Genomic DNA, 22,485 nt, shown 5'->3' on the forward strand with positions numbered 1-22,485 from the left:
GGCTCGCCACCGAACAGTCCTCCTGATGCTGAACACTAGGGGCAGTTAGCTGTAAGGCATCGGTTATGAGGAGAGGTGTCGCTCTGGTAGCATGAGTTGGAACCATATTGGGCTGTAGGGATTTAATACTGGTGGGCATGGCCTAGGATGACCAGACGGCAAGTGTGAAAATCGGGACAGGAGGTAGGGGGTAATAGGACCTTATATAAGACAGAACCCCAAATCTCGGGACTGTCCCTATAAAATCGGGACATCTGGTCACCCTCGCATGGCCAAGCCCACTGTGCAATCAGGCTGCCTCCTTGTGCAGCAGCTGCTTTCAGGTGCTCCGCAGGGTCGCGCTGAGTGGCAGACACATGGCAGGTTGCTTTGGGCACAAGCGCTCCGGGGCCTGGACAAGCCATAGGCGATAACTCTACCAGGAACGGCAGCTTCCCTCCCAGCTGAGGCTTCCACTGGATTTGTGATGAACTGTAGCTGCACACAGGCTACATCCGTGCTACAAGCTCGGGGTGTGAGTCCCCTGCTCACGCGCACGTGCGTACGCTCACTCTCAGCACGCTAGTGCCAGTGTAAATAGCAGGGCAGCCGCAGCAGGGATACGGCTGAGCTGGGCCGAATACACACCCATGGGCTTGTACTCAGCATGGCCCAGTCGTGCCTCTGTTACCGCGACCACAGCTATTTATACTCGGCCTGGCTCAAATCTGGGCACACAAGCAGGGCAATTACAGCCCCGGCTCGCAGTGGAGACACAGCCACGGGCAGATGCTGTGGGGGTCAAACCTCCTGTGTCGAAAGCAGGAAGCCGGCCCATTGCACGCAGCGGCACTCCCTTGGGTGTCCGTAAGAGGCAGGCTCTATAACTGCGGGGCCTGACGCTATGGGGAGATCTGCCCTAAGGCAGCGTGTTGCGTTATCCGCCCAGGCAGGCTTTGTCCCTGCCCGTCCGTGGGCCGCACGCAGCACAGCACATAGAACAGTTGTGCGCTAGTGCAACTGGCATGAATTGCTGGGCACAGCCCCCCGCCGCACTGAGCAGTGGTAAGTCCCCAGCTTCTTGGCCATCCCCTGCTCCCCCCGTCTCCAGCACACTGGGGGCAGAGGGGTGGATCCAAGGAGACCTAGGCTGAGGGCAATCCTCATCTGGCAATTGAGGGGCTGAGCTCTGGACGCCCTTCCTAGGGCCCCCTGCTCTGGAGCCGAAGCAACCCGGCTGCCTCGGTGCCACATCAAGCCCTCCATCCTACTTGTGTTGGATGTTGTGTGGCTAGGCACAGCGATCCGGGCTGCACTGGGCAGAATCCGGGCCGTGGAGCCGAGAACCCCCTGCTGATTTGGCACGTCGGCGTCCGTGAGGGCGCTGTCCCTGGCCTGGGGGTATTACGACCATTTGCTTGATGGAAGCTTGCTCCCTGCTCCCCAGCTGCACAGCCGTCCTGGCTCCAGGTGGAGCTCTGGCTGGGAAAGTTGGGCCTTGCCCTTGCTCCCCCTGGCTTCTTATACTGGTTCACCTGCCTGAGAAGAATTCTTTTCCCTTTGCACACTTCCTGCAGGGCCACACCTTCCGTGCTGGGCAGAAAATCAGGGAGGTTGTTGCATGGAGATGAGCTGGAGATCTCATGCTGCCGTTTTCTCCCTGTCTTCCTTCTGCAGGGGAGGCTGTTCAATGGCATAGACCTTAAACAGGGCTGCTTTGGGGGATCTGACGGCTTTTTCGTTCAGCAGGAAGTATCGGGACAGACAAAGAGCTGTGCAGGTGAGTGCAGTTTACCTTCAGTTTCACCGGAGTATTGAATATGGGACTCTAAGCTGGGTGCCAAAAAATAGCACTAGGAAATGGTGCGGACCCGAGTAGATCAGTAAATGATATTCTCAGCTCTGTCTGGAAGGAAATATACCCCTTGGCGGAGTATTTTCACTAGGCAGATGAGCACATTCTGAGTAAATCTAGTCCCGTTTTCAACCATTTGTCCTATTTTGAAAACAATGTCCAACTGTTAAAGACAAAGTAGACCATTTCCCCCTCCCTTTCGAAGTAGAGTTATACACAGCTGTGAAGGATCTCTGTATTTATTTCGCATTTTCCTTTAAGTCATTTTAATCAGCCAGGCTGCTGGGCTTTAGATCTGGAGAACAGAAGAGAATGCAAGAGTCTGGGGGAAGTGGAAGGGGAAACGAGGCTGGGTTTTTTCACAGTGTCTCATGCAAGATTTATATTGTGTGGTCTATAAAAAATAAATAACCAGTCCCAGATCACTAGAAGGTGCAACATAACGTGTCTGAAAGGTTCCTATCTCCAGACTGACGTGGTGAACTGTCCAATAATCAGAGAGAAAGAAGGGCGCTTGAGAGAGTCTCTCAGAAATGTTGCTAGGATATAGAAAGAAAACCGCACTTAGGGCCCAGTCCAAAGTCAGTTGGCTTCCACTCAGGCTGTTATTTTTGGAAAGCCTATGTGTCTCAATGTTGGAAGGCGCGGGGGGCATTGTCGTCCATCTGGTGGGGTTTATGCCCCTCTTTGGATGCTGCTAAATTATCCAAGCCCAGGAACTGATGGTTCCCATCCCTGGCTCATAAAGATTCTCCTGGAAACCAAAATGTCTTGGCCACTGGAGGGCACCAACTTGCTCTGAACGGCCTCTAATTCCCTATAATGCCCCAGCATCCCCCCACTGAGCAGTGTTCCCCACCCAGCCCCACCTCTCTTTGCATATGGGCCGGTCCTTGCCTCTCACTCCACCTGTAACCATCATCTGGACACTGCCCAGAAGCAAACAACAGTCAGGCCTCCGTTTGCATGGGCAATTTCTGTACCGGAGGGATGGGTGGGTCTCCTTGCTATCAGTAGAATGCTGTCCCCCAACATGCTTACAGCAAGACCGCATTGTGCCATGGAGATGGGGCTTCAGTCATGTCCCTGAAATGTTCTAAATCCTGGAGGACGTGGATAAGGTTCCATGCCCACGAGTAGTGTCCCACTGAATAGTTTGTGGGCCCCCTACCAGGCCTTTCTGTCTTCTGTTCCAGAAGCCACCAGAACCTAACAGAGTAGCAGTGTCTATATTTAGCCTTGTATGTTTGTCTGTAGCTAGTCAAGAGGGTTCTTCGGAAGCCAGCTGTATCCATGGGGTTTTCTTATGTTCGTAATGTTGTGTAAAGCACAAAGACACAACACTGCTTTGCAGAGAAACCGGGCTTTAGCCATGCTGGAAGCACAGATGGGTTGTTACCTAGGCAACTACTACTATTAGTTACACATTTTGGGGCTAATCTCCATGCCGGCGTGTCCCTAGGTCCCATGGCAGGGTCAGGACCTTGGTTAGGACCCCCTGCCTCCTGGGAAAGGGTGGGCATGCTCTAAAGCGCTTTGATGAACTGTTTACAGCCCATGGGCCACTGGCAAATTGTTCTCTTTGACTCTTCCCTCTTTGTTACGTGTGGTGTGTTTGGTCTCCTAAGTCACATGATGCCATTCCCATTGCGGATCCAGTTGAATCAGATACGTAAGTCCCATTGATTCCAGTGGGCCTGCTTGTGTGGTGCTTGAAGTTAAGAATGGGATTTAGCACTGGCTGAATCCAGCTCTGAAGGACCAAGACCTTTTGAGGACAAGAATCGTTCTGTGTCCAGCACTACTGGGCCATGATCCTCTTGGTGCTTCCCAATATAACTAGTGAATTTCCAGTTCAAATTCCCAGACAAATAAACATTCCTGCTAGAACTCATGAAACTTGGGATTTTTTGAGTGGACAATTTCACAAATAAATGGAGTCATAGAATATCAGGATTGGAAGGGACCTCAGGAGGTATCTAGTTCACCCCCCTGCTCAAAGCAGGACCAATCCCCAGAGAGATTTTTGCCCCAGATCCCTAAATGGCCCCCTCAATGATTGCACTCACAACCCTGGGTTCAGCAGGCCAATGCTCAAACCACTGAGCTAGTCTTGCAGATACTAAATAATTTGACCCCAAGAACCAAACTTGGAGCCTGTATACGTACCAATATTTGTGAATCAGTCCTTCCACCATTCAGCCAGCTCTCACATTCACTAACTTCCTGTACAGTGGATTAAACTGAACGTTCTTTTTTGGCTCTGATCCAAAGTCCATTGAAGTCAATGGGAGTCATTCCAATGGGCTTTCAATCAAGTCCTTTGTGTCTTCTATAAAATATGCCTGATATCGCCCAGAACTGGCTTGTCCAGTCCAGGGAACCTTCCCCGATGCATTTCATCACCATGGGCACATTCTTTCTGCATGAATAGTGCAAACATCCAGTGATCAGACGTCTAAAGAGTAATCAGGGCTTTTGGTTACAGAACTTGCTGCTACCTCAGGATAGGGATTGAAGCACAGAAGCCGTTGGTTGTCTCTGTTCTGGTTATGGCACATTTGCCAATGAATTTTGGGCAACGGTGGCTTTGCAGTTTTATTCCGGCACATTCCACAGCCGGGCAACATCGTCGTTTTTGTAAAAAGGCCAATTTTGCAGGGAAAGATTTTGAGCATTTGCCCTTTTTGCAGGTTTCAGTATTAAAAAAAAATAATTATCCAAATGAAAATTTGCAAAATATAGAGGTGTGTGCTCAAAAACTGTACAATTTTTCAGGACAGCTGGAAGCATGTTGACTCAAAAACGGTCCTGTAATTTGAACAAAGCAAGGCAAACGTCACAAAACCCTCCTTGGAAATTCAAAATGAAATGCGGAAGATCTCTGCTGAGGGTTTCCAGTGTCGGGCTGTATTGCGTGCATGGCCCTCTCTGTGATTGTTTGCCCACTGCTATTTTCAAATGGTGAAATTCACCCCAGTCCAGAGGGCCAGTAAAAGGTCTCTGTGCCGCTTAAGCCCCTTGCTAGCCTGCTTCAGTGATGCGTGGGCTTTTTGATGACCAACTGCACAGTGATTGCATAAAAATTAACATGGGGCTACCGTCTTGATGCTTTTGCAAAGAATCCCATCTCCAAGGAGACACGTTTACACCCGTAAAGGCCATTTCGCTAACTTCCCATTCCGTAAAGTCAAGGAAGGGTTTTGAAAATGGAGCTGTCTCCTTTTGTAGATCAATTTTTGATAATTTTTATATAACTTTACATTGTGCCTCTTTATATAACCTTGTGGTGGGTTTACCCACGTGTAACCTCTGTTTTTATGGAACTTTGTATTAAAGCCTTATTTAGAAACTTTGCATTGCCCTTGGTATAATATTATAGCCCCTAAGGATAGAATAAGATAGAAGAAAAATTTCTGTTTGCTAGCAGTAGAACAAGAGCTTTCCCCCCGGCCCCCACTCTTAATCAATTGCCCTGTTGAATGAATAAGGTGTGGATGAGCAAGGCATGGAAGGCAGCACCTCCAGACAGCCTCAACTGTTGGAGAGGGGCTGGGAGCCAGACCCAAGGACAATAAAACGTGTCAAGTGGGCTCATTAAAGAGAAGCAGACATACTGACGGCCTCGGGAGGTTAGAAGCAAGCACCTTCTTTTGGAAACACCCTCTTTGCAGCATTGGGACAACACTCAAAAGAAAGCAGCACAAAGGACCAATAGACACAGACACAGAGTTTGAATCTGGTATAGATTTGCATGAGAGGGAAGCTGCTATAAAAGTGAGGTGTCTTGCAGAGAACCCCGGGTCTCGTCTTGTCAACATGGGAGCATCGATCCGAATCGGCAGAAGCCCGGCTCCACCCCCTCCCCTATCTAACTCACCTGGCCAGTGAAGTTAAGGGGAGCAACTAATTGGTAACAACAAGACGGAGTGTGTTTGTGTGTGTGTGTGTGAGTGTAAGTGTAATATATTATATGCATATAATACAGTGTTAATAAATACATGTATTGCTAATAAATGTGGCGTTTTGTCTTATTCCCCCTAAAAAAAATCCTGTGCAGTACTTTAAGTACAACATTTTGGTTGGTGTGCACACCGCCAGCTTTAGCAAGCCTGGCACTATAAAAAAAAGAGCGTAAACTTTCAGTTAATTAACCAAACTCTAAAGGATATAGGAGTTTAGGTTTAAATTGTGTTCATAACTGAAAACTTAGTGTTTCTCACTCTGATCCGGGGAAGAATTAACCAAACTCTGAAAAATATAGAAGTTTAGGTTTAAATTGTGTTATAAAGGTACATACACCCTCAGCCGTAGCAAGACTGAGCTAAAAAGAAAAACTTAGTGTTTCTCACTCTGATCCGGGGAAGGATCTAATCCGGGAAAGGATTTGTATAATTGGTGTATGAACCCTCGGTGGTAGCAGACCGAGTAATACAGAGAAAAGCTTAGCATCTCTCCCTCTGGCCCAGAGTGGGTTAAAAACATAAAATGCAAATCTCATTCTGTTAAACCAAACTCTGAAAAATATAGGAGTTTGGGCAGTGTAGTGTGGTTTATGTTTGTTTGTTTTGTTTGGTTTTTTTGTAAGTAATATTGTGGTAATTTCACAATTTTAAAAAAAATGTTTAAAAAACGAAACCAGGAAGGGTGGGGGCTAGTTAAAAAGCCCACCCTCCTTGCTAAATTGGTAGTAAAACAAGGCTTGTGCCCATAAAAAAAAACTGTCTATTAAAAAAAGCAGAATTGGGCCCAGGCAAGCAATAAATACAAAAACTAAAAAACAGGTTGGGTACAGAGAGTCAAAACAGCACTCTCAAATCTTACAGCAGCAGTAACATCAGGAAAAGAAACATTTAAGACCCTAGAAGGGGGCAGACCTTTGGGACCCCTCTGAAGATTAGGAAGGGGGATATTTGGGTAAATTCCTCCTCCCAGGGCCAAAATGCCATTGAAACAGTTAACAACAGTGCCTGTTTCTGCCTCAGATCTCCAGGCCATGGCAAAATGGCTCGAAATTTTAAAACAAAAATTTTTTTCTAGATGAAGTGTTAACGCCCTTTTACTAAAAGAAAGGAAGGATTTACACTCACAAGAAATGCACCATTTAATTAGCATTTGTGCAGCCCCAAGTACCAAACACACTGTGGCAGAGACCAAGCAGGTTCTGCCATGGTAAAAGCACTGTGCTAATTTGTTTCCAAGCTTCTATCTTTCAGGCTCTAAACCAAAACATCAGGAGAGCTGGTACCAGCTAAAAAGTTATAAAATACCATGGTTATTGTGTCATAACAAAGTCTGTGTTCAGTGTTCTGTGTTGCATGTTCTGTGTCTGTCTCTAGTAGTGTCCTGTGCTAGCATTGGGTCTAGAAAAAGAGGGGATACTACACTAGACAGGGCAAATGTCTTTTCCTCTCTCTACTTCCCCCATCTCCATCCAACTTATCAATCACCCCTTGTGTCCAAAAGACTTTGGTCCCCAATGCATCAGGGTTATTTTGTTTTGTTTTGTCAGGTTCTCTAATAATCATTTTGTTGTTAATTTTTGTTCTTAATACATTTGTATTGTTAGTTACATTTGCTTGTATTATCATTCCACACTTTCCTCTATGCACTCTAATTCTATTTCCCCAAGCCCTAAAGGGTAGTTCTTGGGCCCCCATAACCTGTAAGACCTTGGCGCATAATTGTATGGCCCCATCTTTCAGGTCCCCAGAAACCTCTGAAAACAACTGTTAAAAATAGAAAATTCTACAACATTTTAGCAACTAAATGTTAGTTTAAGTCCAAATCAGCTTAACCTTGCATAACAACTGTGGTACTCCTACAAAATCTTATTTGTTGTGTGTGCTTAAAAAGGTCCTGACCTCAGTGACTTTTTTTGTTTGATGGCTATTGCAGCATCAAACTTGGGCCTCATTTTGTTTGTCAATGTACCCAATTATTGTAATGGTAATGGTTTTGTTGTATTTCCAATTATTATAATTATAATTGTTTGCATTTGTGTTTATGTTATATCTGGTGTTTAGTCAATTGTAATGGTTTTAGTTATATTCACCTGGTTATAATTGTTTGGTTTGTTTGCAACAAATACAAAAAATTTATATGGTGACCACTCAAGAATTGTTCTTGAGAGGTCAAAAGGGGGACAATGTAGATCAATCTCTGATAATTTTCATATAACTTTACATTGTGCCTCTTCATATAACCTTGTGGTGGGTCTACCCACGTGTAACCTCTGTTTTCATGGAACTTTGTATCAAAGCCTCATTTAGAAACTTTGCATTGCCCTTGGTATAATATTATAGCCCCTAAGGATAGAATAAGATAGAAGAAAAATTTCTGTTTGCTAGCAGTAGAACAAGAGCTCTCCCCCCCCCGCCCCCACTCTTAATCAATTGCCCTGTTGAATGAATAAGGTGTGGATGAGCAAGGCATGGAAGGCAGCACCTCCAGACAGCCTCAACTGTTGGAGAGGGGCTGGGAGCCAGACCCAAGGACAATAAAACGTGTCAAGTGGGCTCATTAAAGACAAGCAGACATACTGATGGCCTCGGGGGTTAGAAGCAAGCACCTTCTTTTGGAAACACCCTCTTTGCAGCATTGGGACAACACTCAAAAGAAAGCAGCACAAAGGACCAATAGACACAGACACAGAGTTTGAATCTGGTATAGATTTGCATGAGAGGAAAGCTGCTATAAAAGTGAGGTGTCTTGCAGAGAACCCCGGGTCTCGTCTTGTCAACATGGGAGCATCGATCCGGATCGGCAGAAGCCCGGCTCCACCCCTCCCCCATCTAACTCACCTGGCCAGTAAAGTTAAGGGGAGCAACTAATTGGTAACAACAAGACGGAGTGTGTTTGTGTGTGTGTGTGAGTGTAAGTGTAATATATTATATGCATATAATACAGTGTTAATGAATACATGTATTGCTAATAAATGTGGCGTTTTGTCTTATTCCCCCTAAAAAAATCCTGTGCAGTACTTTAAGTACAACACTTTCTACCTCTAACACCGCCATCACCAGAAAAAGGCTTTGTGATCAAAATCTAGCTGACAATTGTCTTGATGACATAAGAGGCACAATAGACACCAGCTGACTCTCTATAAATGCATTTCTTCCCCCCTCCTCCTGGCTATAATCACAGCAGAAAACCACTTGCCTTTTGACATTGCAATGAACAGCTCTGATTCAGTGACACGGTCCTGCATGCTCAAAAGTGGGTACTGCTTTTGCATGCCCGACATGGGAGGCGTTAAAGGGTTGTGATATTCAGAAAGTGATGAGCACACCGCTGGAATGGTTTTGGTGTCTGATGAACATTTTCACAACACTGAAACATGTTCCTGTCGCAAATTGGGATAGAAAGTCAAAATTGCAAAAATGATCAGACGGGGAGGAAAAAATCTCCGCTCGGGTCAACGGAAACATTTCCCTTGGAGAATTTCTTCATTTAGATTTTGACCTGGTTTTAGCTAATTTCTTTATTATAATTATCTTAAATTTTTAAACGAAAAGTCGCTTTGAACTAAAGCAGATTTTTTCATTGTGAAGACATGGAAAGGAAGTGTTTTGACAATTCCAAAGCTGTTTTTTCTCCTCCCCCCCTCCCCCCCCCCCCCCCGAAAAAAACTTTCAAGTAAAGAAAATTTGTCAGGACTGACCCTGGCCCATAGAAAGTGTGGGATTTGCTGACTCAGCGTTTTCCAGGACAAACATGGTTCCTTCACCGTTTCCTAACCAGCTGTACCGTGCACGCACTGCCTGACAATCAGCCCCTTTAGCGTGTCTTGTGTTGAGCACCCCAAATTACTAATCCATTGTGAAAATGTAGGAAACAGCTATTGGGCACTAAGAAAGGGACACTCTGTAGGATCAAATTCTGCTCTCATTTATACTAGTGTAACGTAGGGTGCTTCCGAAATTGGCTGAGCTGTATAGATATCCAGCTGGTGTCACTGAGAATATAACAACACCTAGGTCTGGTATAGTAGTTTCATCAGCGGATCTCAAAGCACCTCACAAAGGAGGTCAGCATCATTATCCCCATTTTACAGATGGGGAAACTGGGGCACAGAAGTGGGAAGTGACTTGCCTGAGCTCACCCAGCGGGCCAAAGGCAGAGCCAGGAATTGAACCCAGCTCTCCTGAGTTCCAGTCCAGTGCTCTCGCCTGGCCCTTAGACCTAAAAACTGCTCTATAGCCACCTAGACCAAGTGCGTCTTTTCTTTGACGTTATAAAGCGAGAACAATATTAAAAACTTGACGGGAATTAAAATGATCTTTCCTATACCTCCAACTTGAGCCTACTGCAGGCAGGGCGTGCAGGGTTAAGGCTGCAAGGGAACCCACCCTATCTGTTTTGTGTGGCCCAGATGACAGGGAGATTCATGGTTGTAGTTTGGCAGGCATTTCGCTCCTGCGCTGGCCAGCCATCTGAAACTAACTAGGCTGGTTAATAAAGCACCCTCAGCCGGCGTGCAGGTAAAACCCGAGATGGATTGTAAGGGGGCAGGTTGTTCCAAATTTGGTGGGGCGCATAGCCCTAAAGTCCCAGGAGTGAGCCCCGGCAGAACTGTACATGAATCCACTGAGGGCTCCACCGGTGCTGTCTCCTGGGGGTCTCCACTCACTCCCTGCCTGGGCAGGGTATCGTCTTCTGGGAAAAGCATCCCGAAAGGAAGGATGGTCTTAGCCTCCTTCATCCCACAGACTCGCAAACTGCATTCAGGCAGCGTCGCCAAGAGGCAGCTGCTGCTGGGGTAGAGGGCAGCCAACAAAGCACATCACACTGGGAGAAGGTGTGCAGCATCCTGGGGCAGAGACCCTCCGCAGCCCTGCTGGTAAGAACGGTGCCATGAGGTCTCTTATGGCCAGGCAGAGCAGTCAGGGCCTTGGCTTTGGAGTTTTTGAGGGGCTTTAAAGGCAAAGCAGTGGGCTATGGGCAGGAGCTGACTGTAAAGGGAGAGATGGAGTTAGTGTGGTGCTTTCTGAGTCAGAGATTTGCAGACTGATTGTGGCAGGGAATCCCAGGAGGAGCAGCCAAAGAGTTCTTCGTAAGGCTGGTCGTAAATTTTCCATCTAAATTGTTTTTTGATGGAAAATTGGGGTTCCGATTAAACCAGTTTTTCATGAAAAATGTCTGCTCTCTGTAGACTCTTTTTTTTAGTCAAAGCACTGAATGGCCAGAAAACGACAATATTTCAATTTTGAAGGCTGCTGCAGTGCCTCTTGGGAGTTATAGTTCCAGTGCCTCCTGCTCGCATTCTCCTCTACAGGCCGGGCTCCCCAGCTGAACTTTATCTCCCATGGTGCACTGCAGGCAATCAACTGCCATGATACACTGCCCCCTACCAAGAGGTATTATGGCAGATGTAGTCCAACCAGGGAGCCTGGTCTATAGAGGTGAACAGGGACAGGAGGCAGCTAAACTACAATTCCCATGAGGCACCACAGCAGCATTTCAGAATTGAAATATCTCAGGATTTAGCCAATCTATTTGGGATTTTAACTTGTGTTGTTTTTTTTTTTTTTTGCTGAAAACGACACTGGGGGGGGGGGGGGGGGGGATCCATATGCTGAACAAGTTCTAGTTATTAAATTAAGAAAATCACATTGGATTAGGATTTGGACCTACTAACTTTTCCACCGGATGTTTCAGAGACCTTCTCCTTAGCATTGTCCATGGGCCTCCCACCCACCCCAACCAGGGCAGTAATGGGGATCGACTTAGCACCATTACTCAGCCTCTTTGCTTGGGCCAGGAGCCAGCATGTTGCTGTGCTTTATGCATCATCCTCAAAAGTGTGGGCTGCAGCAGATCCAATTAGGGATGATTATTATTTATCGAGGGGTGCTTTGCACACTACGTCCCTGTGCAGAGGGGCTAACCCAGGCCATTAGGAGATATGAGGCAATCATTTAGGAATGGGACAGCACAGAGACATCGCTGCCAAAGAATTCAGCACAGGAAGGCTTTGAAGTAGTCATGCGTTAAAAGGGGAGCACTGGTGCCTGGTATGTGGAGCACAGACGCCTGTTCCTTGCACAAGGGGCAGCATGAGAGAAGGCCGAGAGTGTGAGGAGACAGAGGGAGCAGAGGGGTGTACGGAGCAAAAGAAGGAGCGGGGATCTATAAGGGAAGGGTTATAGATTGCAATGAAGTGCACCAGGGCCTCCTAGGTGAGACTGGGGAGCGGGATCTGGTGCAGAAGGAAAAGGCCAGGGCACGGATGGCTAGTACTATGGAGCTGCTGCAATTCCTATTCAGTGGCCATATAGGCACTGGACAAGGCACTGATTTAGGCCTGGATTGGGCCCTGGGCCATTCCATGGAGAGGTGATGGTGTTTGGAGTGATTGCACTGCAAAGCATCAGCCACCCCGATTAGCCACGGGTCAGCTATTGGGGGAAGGAGCCAACACCCTGCTCCTAGTCTCCGTTCCCGTAAGAGAGCTCCTTACTAGCCAATTGCATTCGTGTTCCGCCAGACAGCACCCCAAGCCGTGATTCATCTGCAAATGTTACTTGGCTAATAAGTTGTTTTGTCTCCCAGCCTAGATTAACACCACAGGACAAATGTTTTTTTACTAACCCTAAAGGAAGTGCCCTAAATAAACACCTAATCACACAGGCACTTTGATGTAATAACCCTCTTGTTGTCTCCAACCAAAGCCAACTGAATCATTAAGAACATATTTCTGCAGGGTTAAGCATTATAGACCTCAGCCAGTGCCACCTGGGGTAGCTTTTGTGGGGGCGAAGCAGAAATGGGATGGGTCAGTGCTCAAGACGGTAATACACAGGAAGTGCCATCGGCCATCCAGCAAATGGTAATTTTGATATGAGTCACTGGGGTGTTTTGCCAGTTTCCAGAAGGGACCCAAAACCAAGCTCTGATCTGTTAGTGATCTCATGGGAATAGCTGCAAGGAGATAGGACTTCTCACTGGCCACGTGGGTCTGTGTCCCTATGGGGACGATCAAAAATGGGATGTTTCCGTCAAAAAAAAATTCCAAGAAAATGAAAATCTTTCATTTCATTCAATATTTTTCAGGAGCTTTGGGATTAAATGAATTGAAACAAAAACATACCGCTCCATTTCAGATCAAAATTTTTCATTTGCTTTAGATTTTAAATGGAAATTTTCTATTCGTTTAGTCAAAAACTTGAAGGAAAGGGAAATGTGTCACACAAGTATTAATTTCCCTGGAAAAGCCAATGTTTTGTTTTTAAAAAATCAGTGGACGTTTTTCAACCAACTCTGCTTCCACGTTGGGGGTATTTTGATTCTCACACCTGCTCTGTAGTGATCAGTCACCTTTATTAGAATTGTTACTATTATTACTATTTACGTGTGTTACCATAGTACCTAGTCAAGGACCAGGACTTCATTGTGCTAGGGGCTGTACAAACAGAACCAAAAGACCTTGGATGTGGCTCTTCTGGGAATGGTCACACATTAGTACATGTTGTAAGACCCCAATATCAGCAAAGTGTTAATACATTTCTGACCCTCTAGACTATTATCGCCTCCTCTTGTTTCCAGGTGTTAATTGATAGGAGTAAACGCCTATTATATAAATTAGTTGTTTCATACCCAACCTGCAAAATATTTCACCAAGTTTGTGGTTTCTGGCAATCAGTTTCATGTGGCTCCTGCTTTGTTCTCTTCCCGGAGTAAGGCGAAGGCTGACCCTGCATAGCTTGTATATGGGGGAATATGCCCCAAACTCCCCTAAAAGCTTGCTTTGGGGTTTTGCATTTCTTTTGCTGAAATCTATCTCCGCAATGTTCCATGCATTGAAACGCAGGAGTCCTGCCTCAGGTCTGAATCTCAGGGCCTGATCCTCCACTCACTTTTACCAGCTGACTCCAGTAAAGTCATCCCTGATTTATACCAGCGTAAAGGAGCGAAAAATCAGGTAGCTAATTGCCCAGTGCTTTGCTTTGCAGGTAGGGACCTTGCCCAATTCGTCATCTCTTACTCATAAGCCTTTGTCAAGGCCATGAGCAACACAGATGAGTCACTCCCCCACATGAGCTGTTAAATGAAACTGTTCAGCACTGCCTGGGTTAATGCCGCCGGCTGACCTAGATGTCGCCTGGATTCAGGTGGGGCGGCTCCCCTTTGCTCTGACATGGGTTGTGTTATCCCCGTCCCCAGGCTGACTTTGGTGGCTGAGATTTGCAAAGCGGCCTAAGGAATTAGACGCCCAAATCCGATTGAATGGCAATGAGAGTTGGAGGCCTAAATTCCTTTAGTCACTTGGGAACTGGGTCTGGACTGGACTGATGATCTGTCTGTACCAAGAGGGAGGAAGACTGTTTTGGGGGCCAGATCTATGATCTACTTCACCTCTGGCCTAGTAAAACCCATGAGCCAATAGGAGCTGCTCTCTCCTCTCCCGGGTGCAAAGCCCTTGCTGTGTTTGAGCTAATGGCACTCAGCAACGCCTGAGCCTCATTCCTGCTCCCAGCTGCGGGATGGAGCATGTTGACTGGTTCCAGATTCCACAAAGAGATGCTCTGGAAGCAGTTCTGGAGCAGGGCAACCACACGGGGCCATTCGGGAGCTCCTGGACTCCGAGCCACCGGTTCTCCTGTCACCGGAGCCCCCGCAGCCACATCGGTCAAGGGGGAGAAACTACACTCACAGTGGCTGCAATTCACCCCATGCAGAGGGCCAGCACAACGACTCTGCCGGCTAAATCCCACCCCCATCCAGTGTTCTTCCCCGAGGGCTTCGGGTGCGTTTACACACTGCAAAAAAACCAAACCCATGACAGCGAGTCTCAGAGCCTGGGTCAATGGTCGGGGGCGGGGGGAGAGCGCCTCAGGCTATGGGGTTAAAAATAGCAGTGCACACGTTCCCGCTCAGGCGGGAGCCTGGGCTCTGAAACCCAGGGATGGATGAATTTCTCCAGCCAGAGCTCTGCTCCCCATAGTCTTTGCCCTCTTGCTGGGCACTTTTCTGCTCGAAGGGGTTGAAGTTACAGATCCTTTCTTAAAGGGGTGCCCCCTGGTATGTTTGCTCCAAGGACAGGGGCAGCCTGGTGTGAGGCTCAAGGGATTGAAACGTGAGTTCTTTCAAAACCAGAGAGTGTCTGAGCAAAACTGCTTGGGCCAGCTCCCAGCCGGGGTACATCAGTGAAGCTCTGCTTACTTCAGCTGGGCTGCGTTGATTTATATCAGCTGGGGATCTGGCCATGTGATATTTCCCATTGCATTCCCTTCATCTTCTATTTCTCTTGCTTTTCTCTGACTTAGGTGAGTCTGGCTTCCCCCGACGCCCGTCGTCATGGACTGGAAGATGCTGCAGGGCCTGCTGAGCGGGGTGAACAAATACTCCACGGCCTTCGGGCGCATCTGGCTCTCCGTGGTCTTCGTCTTCCGGGTGCTGGTCTATGTGGTGGCAGCAGAGCGCGTGTGGGGGGACGAGCAGAAGGACTTTGACTGCAACACCAAGCAGCCTGGCTGCACCAACGTCTGCTACGACCACTACTTCCCCATCTCCCACATCCGCCTCTGGGCCCTGCAGCTCATCTTCGTCACCTGCCCCTCCCTGCTGGTGATCATGCACGTGGCCTACCGGGAAGACAGGGAGAAGAAGAACCGGGAGAAGAACGGTGAGGACTGCCCCAAGCTCTATCGCAACACAGGCAAGAAACACGGCGGGCTGTGGTGGACCTACCTGCTGACCCTCTTCTTCAAGCTGACCATCGAGATCAGCTTCCTCTATATCCTCCACAAGATGTGGGATAGCTTTGACCTACCGCGCCTGGTCAAGTGCGCCAACCTGGACCCCTGCCCCAACATCGTGGACTGTTACATTGCCCGACCCACCGAGAAAAAGGTCTTCACCTACTTCATGGTGGGGGCCTCCGCCATCTGCATTGTCCTCACCGTCTGCGAGATCTTCTACCTCATCTTCAAGCGGGTCGTCCGGAGCCTACACAAATGGAAGAACTCCAAGCACTTGGTCAGCTACAACAAGGCTTCCACCTGCCAGTGTCACCTCAAGTTGGAGCAGCAGGATGGCAAGGCCAAGAACAAGCCTTTGGATGCCCTCCGGGCCTCCGCTCCCAACTTGACTCTGATCTGACAGGGCGTGTTGGGGGAGGAAAAGCCCTCATGTTGGCCAGAGACAACTGACTTCCAAGATGGCTGCCTGCCATGCCACAAGTGTTACTGGAGTACTTCAATGGGACCTCGATGGCTATGACACAGCGCGGGAGAGGAGGCGCGTCGCCAAGGCAGGGGCTCTCCCTGTTCTGCGTGGCTGACTGAGTTTTGCATGCAGGGATGTTCGTCAGACTGTGTGCTGCTGCCACCATTTTGTTGGGGCCGGGCAGAAAGGACAAGGCCCTGGCAGTACATTGCTGCAGCTGCTCTTAACATGCAGGGCACAGGTGGGTGGTTTGCCTAGCCAAGGAGGATGTGTGACTCCAAAAGTCTATGCTTTTCATTATTTACATGCTATCGAGCCAGTCCGTGCGATCCTGCAGGTTGGAGCTTCCCTCCTACGTGCTCAGACAGGCCACAAGGGAAGGGAGGAGATGGCTGGCTTTTAAGTTTTAGGAGAAATGACGAATGTAAAGTTGCCAAGGACAATATTTGTCTCCTGTTCTCTCCCCACTCTGCTAGACTCGCAGCTGCCACGCCCAAAACGCCAGCGCCCTTCACAGACTCCATCACATTGCGTAGAGAGGCACTTGGACTCAGTACCTCAGTGGATGGTTCATTAACTAGGACATTGATGGAAAGGGCTTTATTCTGATACTGAAGTGAGCAAATCCTTGCCTTTCCCATGAACCGTGACCTTTACCAAAGAACCAAGTCCATGGGGTCTAGCAATTGTATGGGAATAAAGTCATAGGCACAAAGTGGGGTTGTGGGTGTGTCTCTTGGGAGAGTCTCTGTAGTTTGCATCTATCTCAGAAACTTCAACCTGTCTGCAAAAGCACTCAGTTCAGAGAGCAAATAAGCCCTCTGGTTGTGCCTTCGGGTGCCTAGGGAGGGCATTAAACTTCGCCTGCGAGTTTAGTCAGTAAAACATCCTCGATCAAAACCTCGAGTTAATGCACTGGCTCGTGCTCGAGAAAGCAGCAGACGCAGTAGCTATAATAGTGGTTCCATGGCCCAGCTTCCCCGTTCTGAACTGAATGGCAGGAGTAACAGTGACTCTGCAGGGGAAAAAGTTTTGTATATTTTCAAGAAGCCGCGGAACAGCCCAGTGGAGTTTCGGGGTTTGTGACCTGTTCTGGGCCAGATCCTCAGCTGACGTCAATGGAGCTAGGCCGATTTCTACCAGCCGAGACTCTGGCCTCACAATTTTTCATTTAAGTTGTTCTCTGTTGTAACGTTCAAGCTTTGTCCAAACTCTGTAAACCCCCGTTACCGAGTAGCTTCTGGCTGAAACCAAATGAGTTCTCCCATTCCTGGTTGAAAACGGGATCGGGATGTAAAATTCAAATTAAATGTGTCAAATTCATCCCTGGGGTAACTCCAGTCAAATCCAATTGAGGTGTCAATCAAAATACACCAGAGATGACTCTGTCCCAGTGAGTTGATTGTTAACCATGGTTGGAAATCCATACCCATGTGCCCAGGTAACTGATGTTCATAGTTGACTAGGACAGGACATAAGCCCATAAGATAGGACGAATCTGAGTGTGTATATATTTGCAGGAAGTTCTTGTTCTTTGGAATTTTTTTAATACTTTGTCAAGATGTTTCTGACTAAAATAGAGTTCTGAGCAGCTGCGCCTCCAGGGAGATGTCCAGACCCTCACAAAGCAAACTCTATGAATGATGCACATGTTCGCGGATATTAACAAGCTGTACTGTTGGATGGGAAACGTTCTTCCATCCCACAAGAATTTTTTAGATTTCAAAAAAAAAAATTCCCATCCTGAATCAGGACAAAAAGTCAAAATTATGAAAATTTTCATGAACTGAGAATCCAAAAAGAATTTCCGATCTGGTCGAATGAGAGATTTCCTTTTGATAATTTCCAAACTTTTTGTTTTGATGTTGACCTTTTTTATACTTTTTTTCACTTACATTATTTTTACATAATTTAACTTAAATTTTGAAACAAAAAGTCATTTTGACCCCAAAACCAGCACTTTTTTGTTTAGGAAATGTAACGGATAAGTAACAAGTGTCTCGGATTCTGCTGGCACGAATTCAGGTGGTCCTAAAGGCAAACATTGGCATCTGTTGGGACCTTAAGCTCTGTCAATTGCCAGGCTGATATTTACTGATTGGTCAATATCAGGCCATAAGGACCAATGTCATCCTTGAAGGATATGCATGGAGAAGGTCAGTCTGTTTACGCGTACTATTGTGCTCTAATGGCCACACAGCTCCTTTAGAAATCCCAGGAAAACATTTCCCTGCAGCGAGAGGACGAGATTAAAAGAGATTCAGAGGCGCAGCCTGTTTAGAAATGCTGTTTTATTTCTCATTAGCTCAGCAGCTGACCGGCCCCTGATATTAATAACTTCCCCATTCTCCACCCCTGAAAATGAATGCCAGGTAGCCACTCATGGGCTATAGCTACACTACAGAGCCTGCATAGCTATGCCGGCATTGCCCTCTAGTGTAGACGCAGCGTACTCCAGCAGAAGGAGTTTTTCTGCCTGTGTAAAAGCACCACCTCCCTATGCCGACAGAGGCCTTCTTCTGTCATAACAGCTGCATCTGCACTGGGGGGGTTGTCAGCAGGGCTTTGTCTCTAGCGTCTGGGCTACACTCAAATTGCCCTCGCTGTGTTGCTCAGGGCTGTGAAACCCCCAGTGTAGACGTGGCGAAGAATTCTTCCATCCACAAAGCTACCGCCGCTCAGAGGGTGGATTAATGACACTGACAGAAAAACCCCTTCTGTCTCTGTAGCACCATGCCTGGGCGGAGGTAGTGTGGACATACCCTATGGATGTAGGCTTTTTTCACAGCCCTGCCCAACATCGCTAGACCAGTATAAGTTTTAAGCACTGAGCAGGCCAGCCCTCGCTCCATTTTGCCGAGTGGCTGCAGCGTCCAGGGAGTTATCTCTCAGGCAATGCACAGCTCAGAAAAAGTTATAGACAAGAAACATTCAGCAGCTACTTGTCAAACATCTTTGCTGGGTCAAAGTCACGTTGGGATGAGCTCCGAAGCTGGTATGGGGGAGGGATAGCTCAGTGGTTTGAGCATTGGCCTGCTAAACCCAGGGTTGTGAGTTCAATCCTTGAGGGGGCCACTTGGGAATCTGGGGCAAAATCAGTACTTGGTCCTGCTAGTGAAGGCAGGGGGCTGGACTTGATGACCTTTCAAGGTCCCTTCCAGTTCTAGGAGATGGGATATCTCCATTATTTATTTATTTATTATCCCGGCGCGTTTTGATTTGTCAAACCCAGTCAACTTCGTTCATATGCCCCTCCCCCACTCCTGCTGTCTGGGCCGCTCCGAAAAGTGCTTCACAGCAACACGACTAGTATTTTACAGCTGTCCTGCTGGGCTGGGGGGACGCGTGTCCCACCCCCAGCGGCCAAAGAAACATTTGATTTGTGTAATCCACCAGGTAATGGAATGGCCAAATATACGCTACATTGTTTATCTATAGGTACATGCCTGCTTTCTCTGAGGGATGTATACGGTGGGGCATGGCCTCTGCTGGGGACCACTTGCCGATTTCAGCACAGGACCACTGTATCTCATTTAGGATATGTTGCTCCCATTATTAGGGGCTTATTGTGCTAGGGACTGTACGTACACACCATAAAAGATAGTCCCTGTCCCAAAGAGCTTACAGTCTAAATAAACAAAGGGTGAAATGGGAAACTGAAGCACGGAGCGGGGAAGCAACTTGCACAAGATCACCCAACAAGTCAGTGGCAAAGTCAGGAAGAGAACCCAGGCTTCCTGAGGTCCTGACCACTGGACCACACTATCCCTGCTCCAGATTGCCCCTGGACATCGGCCTGGATTTAAGTTTGCTAAACACAAAGTGCCCCAAGATTGAAACGGAGACCAAAGGGGGTCACCAGCACAGTATCGCTTTACTCCCTTGCAGCTAGAAGAGGATCAGTGCAACTGTGGTCAGGTGTGGTTAGGAGCATTGCCGTGGAGAATCGCTACCAAATCTGGAGAAGAGAGGGGATCGTCTCTGACGTGGTGAAAGGAAAACTCTCTTCTGTCTCTGGTTAGTGAAGAGATGGATGGCTGAGATACGCAGGGATGGGACAGAGGGAGAGAGAGAACAGTAAGTGCAGAGATAGATGGAGGCGCAGCCGGGGATGGATGGATGCATGAGCCCAAGCCAACAAGTTTGGCTTTAAGGGACTGGCTCAGCCCATAGCAGAGTTGGGCCCGAACCACGAAGTGGGGCCCTAGGCGTGGCCTTGCCCCCGCCCACTGATGCTCAGCCCTGGCGTTCCGTCAGCCCAGGCCCGTTGCCGGGACGTACGCTGCCCACTTTGAAGCCTGCCACTTCGCCGCTGTCGTTAAACTTTAATTCAATATAACCAGGCTCTATCCCCCCCCAGGAAATCAAGAAGGGATCGGCATCAATTATTCACTAACCCTTGATAAATATTACAATAAATAGGGATGATTTCCATTTAATCTATTCTTAAACAGCCCTGGCTCTATGTAAAGGGCCTGTCAACACTCACTCCAGCTGGGGCTTCAAACTCCCACTCGCCCTGCTGGGCACCATCTCCCAGGAGGCTTTTCTGTTAATCCTTTCATGGCACCATTCCAGGCGCTAACGCTCCGCTGAGGTCAGTGGGAGGCGGCTCCCAAATGTACCGGCGGTTCAGAAATTCCTTTCTACCTGGCCGCACCTGTAGCACCTCTCCCTGCTTTCAGGGGCTGATCCAACGCCCACTGAAGTCAATGGGAAAACTCCCCTGGGCTTTGGTTCAGGTTCTAAGACAAGGAGGGAGAGAAATCCCAGACTCCTTGGACTTTAGCTGCATACAAATTCCCTGCTTCGAGCAGCACTGGTCTCGGTCATTCTATCCCCTCTGGCCTCTGGGAGATGCCAGCAGCCCTAGAAAACCTAGCCTGCATCGTCATGGCTCAGACATTCTGACAGATGTCCTAGAGAGGCCATCCAGAGACCTCCAGCCCCGGGGGAAAGGTCTTATGGGAAAACCCTGGAGGTGGGCGGGTGCACCGTGAGACATTGCCACGCCCTTCATCCCCAGAACGTCGGGCAAGATCACGTTCCGGGGGATGCCATTTTGAGGAGCACACCGCCCTGCCCCGCTGGCATGACCTCGCACGCTCTTCAAAATGGTGCCCCCTCCTTCCTCATCCGATACAGGACAAAACCACGTCCGAGTTTGTCTCAGTACCAGACGGGGAGAAACTTTAGAAAACCAGGATCGTTCGGCTTAAAACCAGACCAATAGCCTGCCTCATTGCCACATCTGTCTCACGTAGCTATGTGGCCCCCGTGGCCCTGGTATCTGAGCACCTCCTAATCTTTGAAACCACCCCAGCGAGGCAGGCCAGGGCTGTCACGTCCATTGTACAGATGGGAACTGAGGCCCAGAGAGATCCTGGGGGACATTTTCAAAAGCATCTAAGGAACCTAAGACGCACTGGGACACAGGCGCTGTTGGAAATGGAAATAAACCTAGATCTCGGTGGGGGGAGGGGGAATGGCCCAGTCATTAAGGTGTTGGCCTGGGTGCATTTCCCTTCCCTGACACAGACCCCCTGCATGATCTTGGGTCACTTTCTGCCTCAGTTTCCCCATCTATACAATGGGGATAACAGTACTTCCTTACCTCACAGGGCGTTGTGAGGATAAACACATTACAGACCGTGAAGTGCTCAGAGACTACGGTGAGTGGGGCTGGATAAGTACCTTATAGGGAGAGATGCTTTGAACCTAATCTTCTGGAAATCACCCACATTTCAGACTGCTGCCCGCAGGGCCCATACCTTGGAGACAGGCCTGAGAACTCAGTGTCTTTCCTCTCAGAATCCAACCAGTTTGCCCAACAGGGAGTTCAAGAAGCAGTGCAGGAAAACAGAGGCACCTGGCTAGTGAAAAATTGCTGAAAGTAGCCACATCGCCTGAAGGAGCTCACCACCACTGCTGAGCCGGGGAGCTGCGGCCTCTCGTACCTCTGGGAATAAGGCCACCTTCATCTAGTAGCCTAAATATGGATTTAGGAGCTGAACTTTAGAGACCCAGGTTGGAAAATAGCAGCCCTAAAGTATCACCCCTGTTTGGGGGAGGGCAGAGAGCGGGGAGAGGGGGAAGGATGGTGGATGAGAATAAACTAGAGGGGAAAAGTCTTTTCATTCTTTTAAAACCCTGCATGATCCAGTGTAGAGTATTCTTCTTACTCGTTCCTTTCTCCTTCTGGCCAAAGGGTGGTGCTGCTCGCTTATGTGCAAAGTGCCTGAGCAGTTTGCCAAGGGTCCGTCTCCTCTCGTCTAGCTCCCCCTTGCTCTAAGGGGTAAGGCCCTGGCCCAGTGAGCTCACATGGGGCTCTGCTTGGGGGGTTGAGCTTGCAGGATACGTGCCTAGCAGGGGGGTGATCCGGGCTGCTGCCGACACACGCAAGGGTTTGGGACGCTCTGAGTTCAGGAGCAGGTCAGCTGGGCCAGAGGGGACGGGGAATATACTGGTGGAAGCACCTTTAT

At 48.3% G+C, this 22,485-nt stretch overlaps 1 protein-coding gene across 4 annotated transcripts; it reads left to right on the plus strand.

The window, feature by feature from the left end:
- The first annotated feature begins 986 nt into the window (after nucleotides 1-986).
- On the plus strand, nucleotides 987-17,326 carry GJB3 (gap junction protein beta 3). 4 transcript variants are annotated; one of them, XM_054012089.1, is made up of 3 exons: nucleotides 987-1,044; nucleotides 1,657-1,759; nucleotides 15,103-17,326. In XM_054012089.1, the coding sequence occupies exon 3, from the start codon at nucleotides 15,134-15,136 to the stop codon at nucleotides 15,935-15,937; it is 804 nt and encodes a 267-aa protein (XP_053868064.1). In that variant the 5' UTR covers nucleotides 987-1,044; nucleotides 1,657-1,759; nucleotides 15,103-15,133; the 3' UTR covers nucleotides 15,938-17,326. The 4 variants fall into 4 exon arrangements, with proteins under 4 accessions (XP_053868064.1, XP_053868065.1, XP_053868066.1 ...); XM_054012090.1 differs by lacking the exon at nucleotides 987-1,044 and adding an exon at nucleotides 5,628-5,747 and having other exon boundaries at nucleotides 1,560-1,759; XM_054012091.1 differs by lacking the exons at nucleotides 987-1,044; nucleotides 1,657-1,759 and adding an exon at nucleotides 4,420-5,747.
- The last annotated feature ends 5,159 nt before the right edge of the window (nucleotides 17,327-22,485 follow it).

Source organism: Malaclemys terrapin, chromosome 22 (genome assembly GCF_027887155.1).
Source record: "Malaclemys terrapin pileata isolate rMalTer1 chromosome 22, rMalTer1.hap1, whole genome shotgun sequence".
NCBI classification, from domain to species: domain Eukaryota; kingdom Metazoa; phylum Chordata; order Testudines; family Emydidae; genus Malaclemys; species Malaclemys terrapin.

Bases quoted from the DNA above. Each gene is read 5' to 3' on its own strand.
- GJB3 (XM_054012089.1), top strand. From the start codon at position 15,134: ATGGACTGGAAGATGCTGCAGGGCCTGCTGAGCGGGGTGAACAAATAC.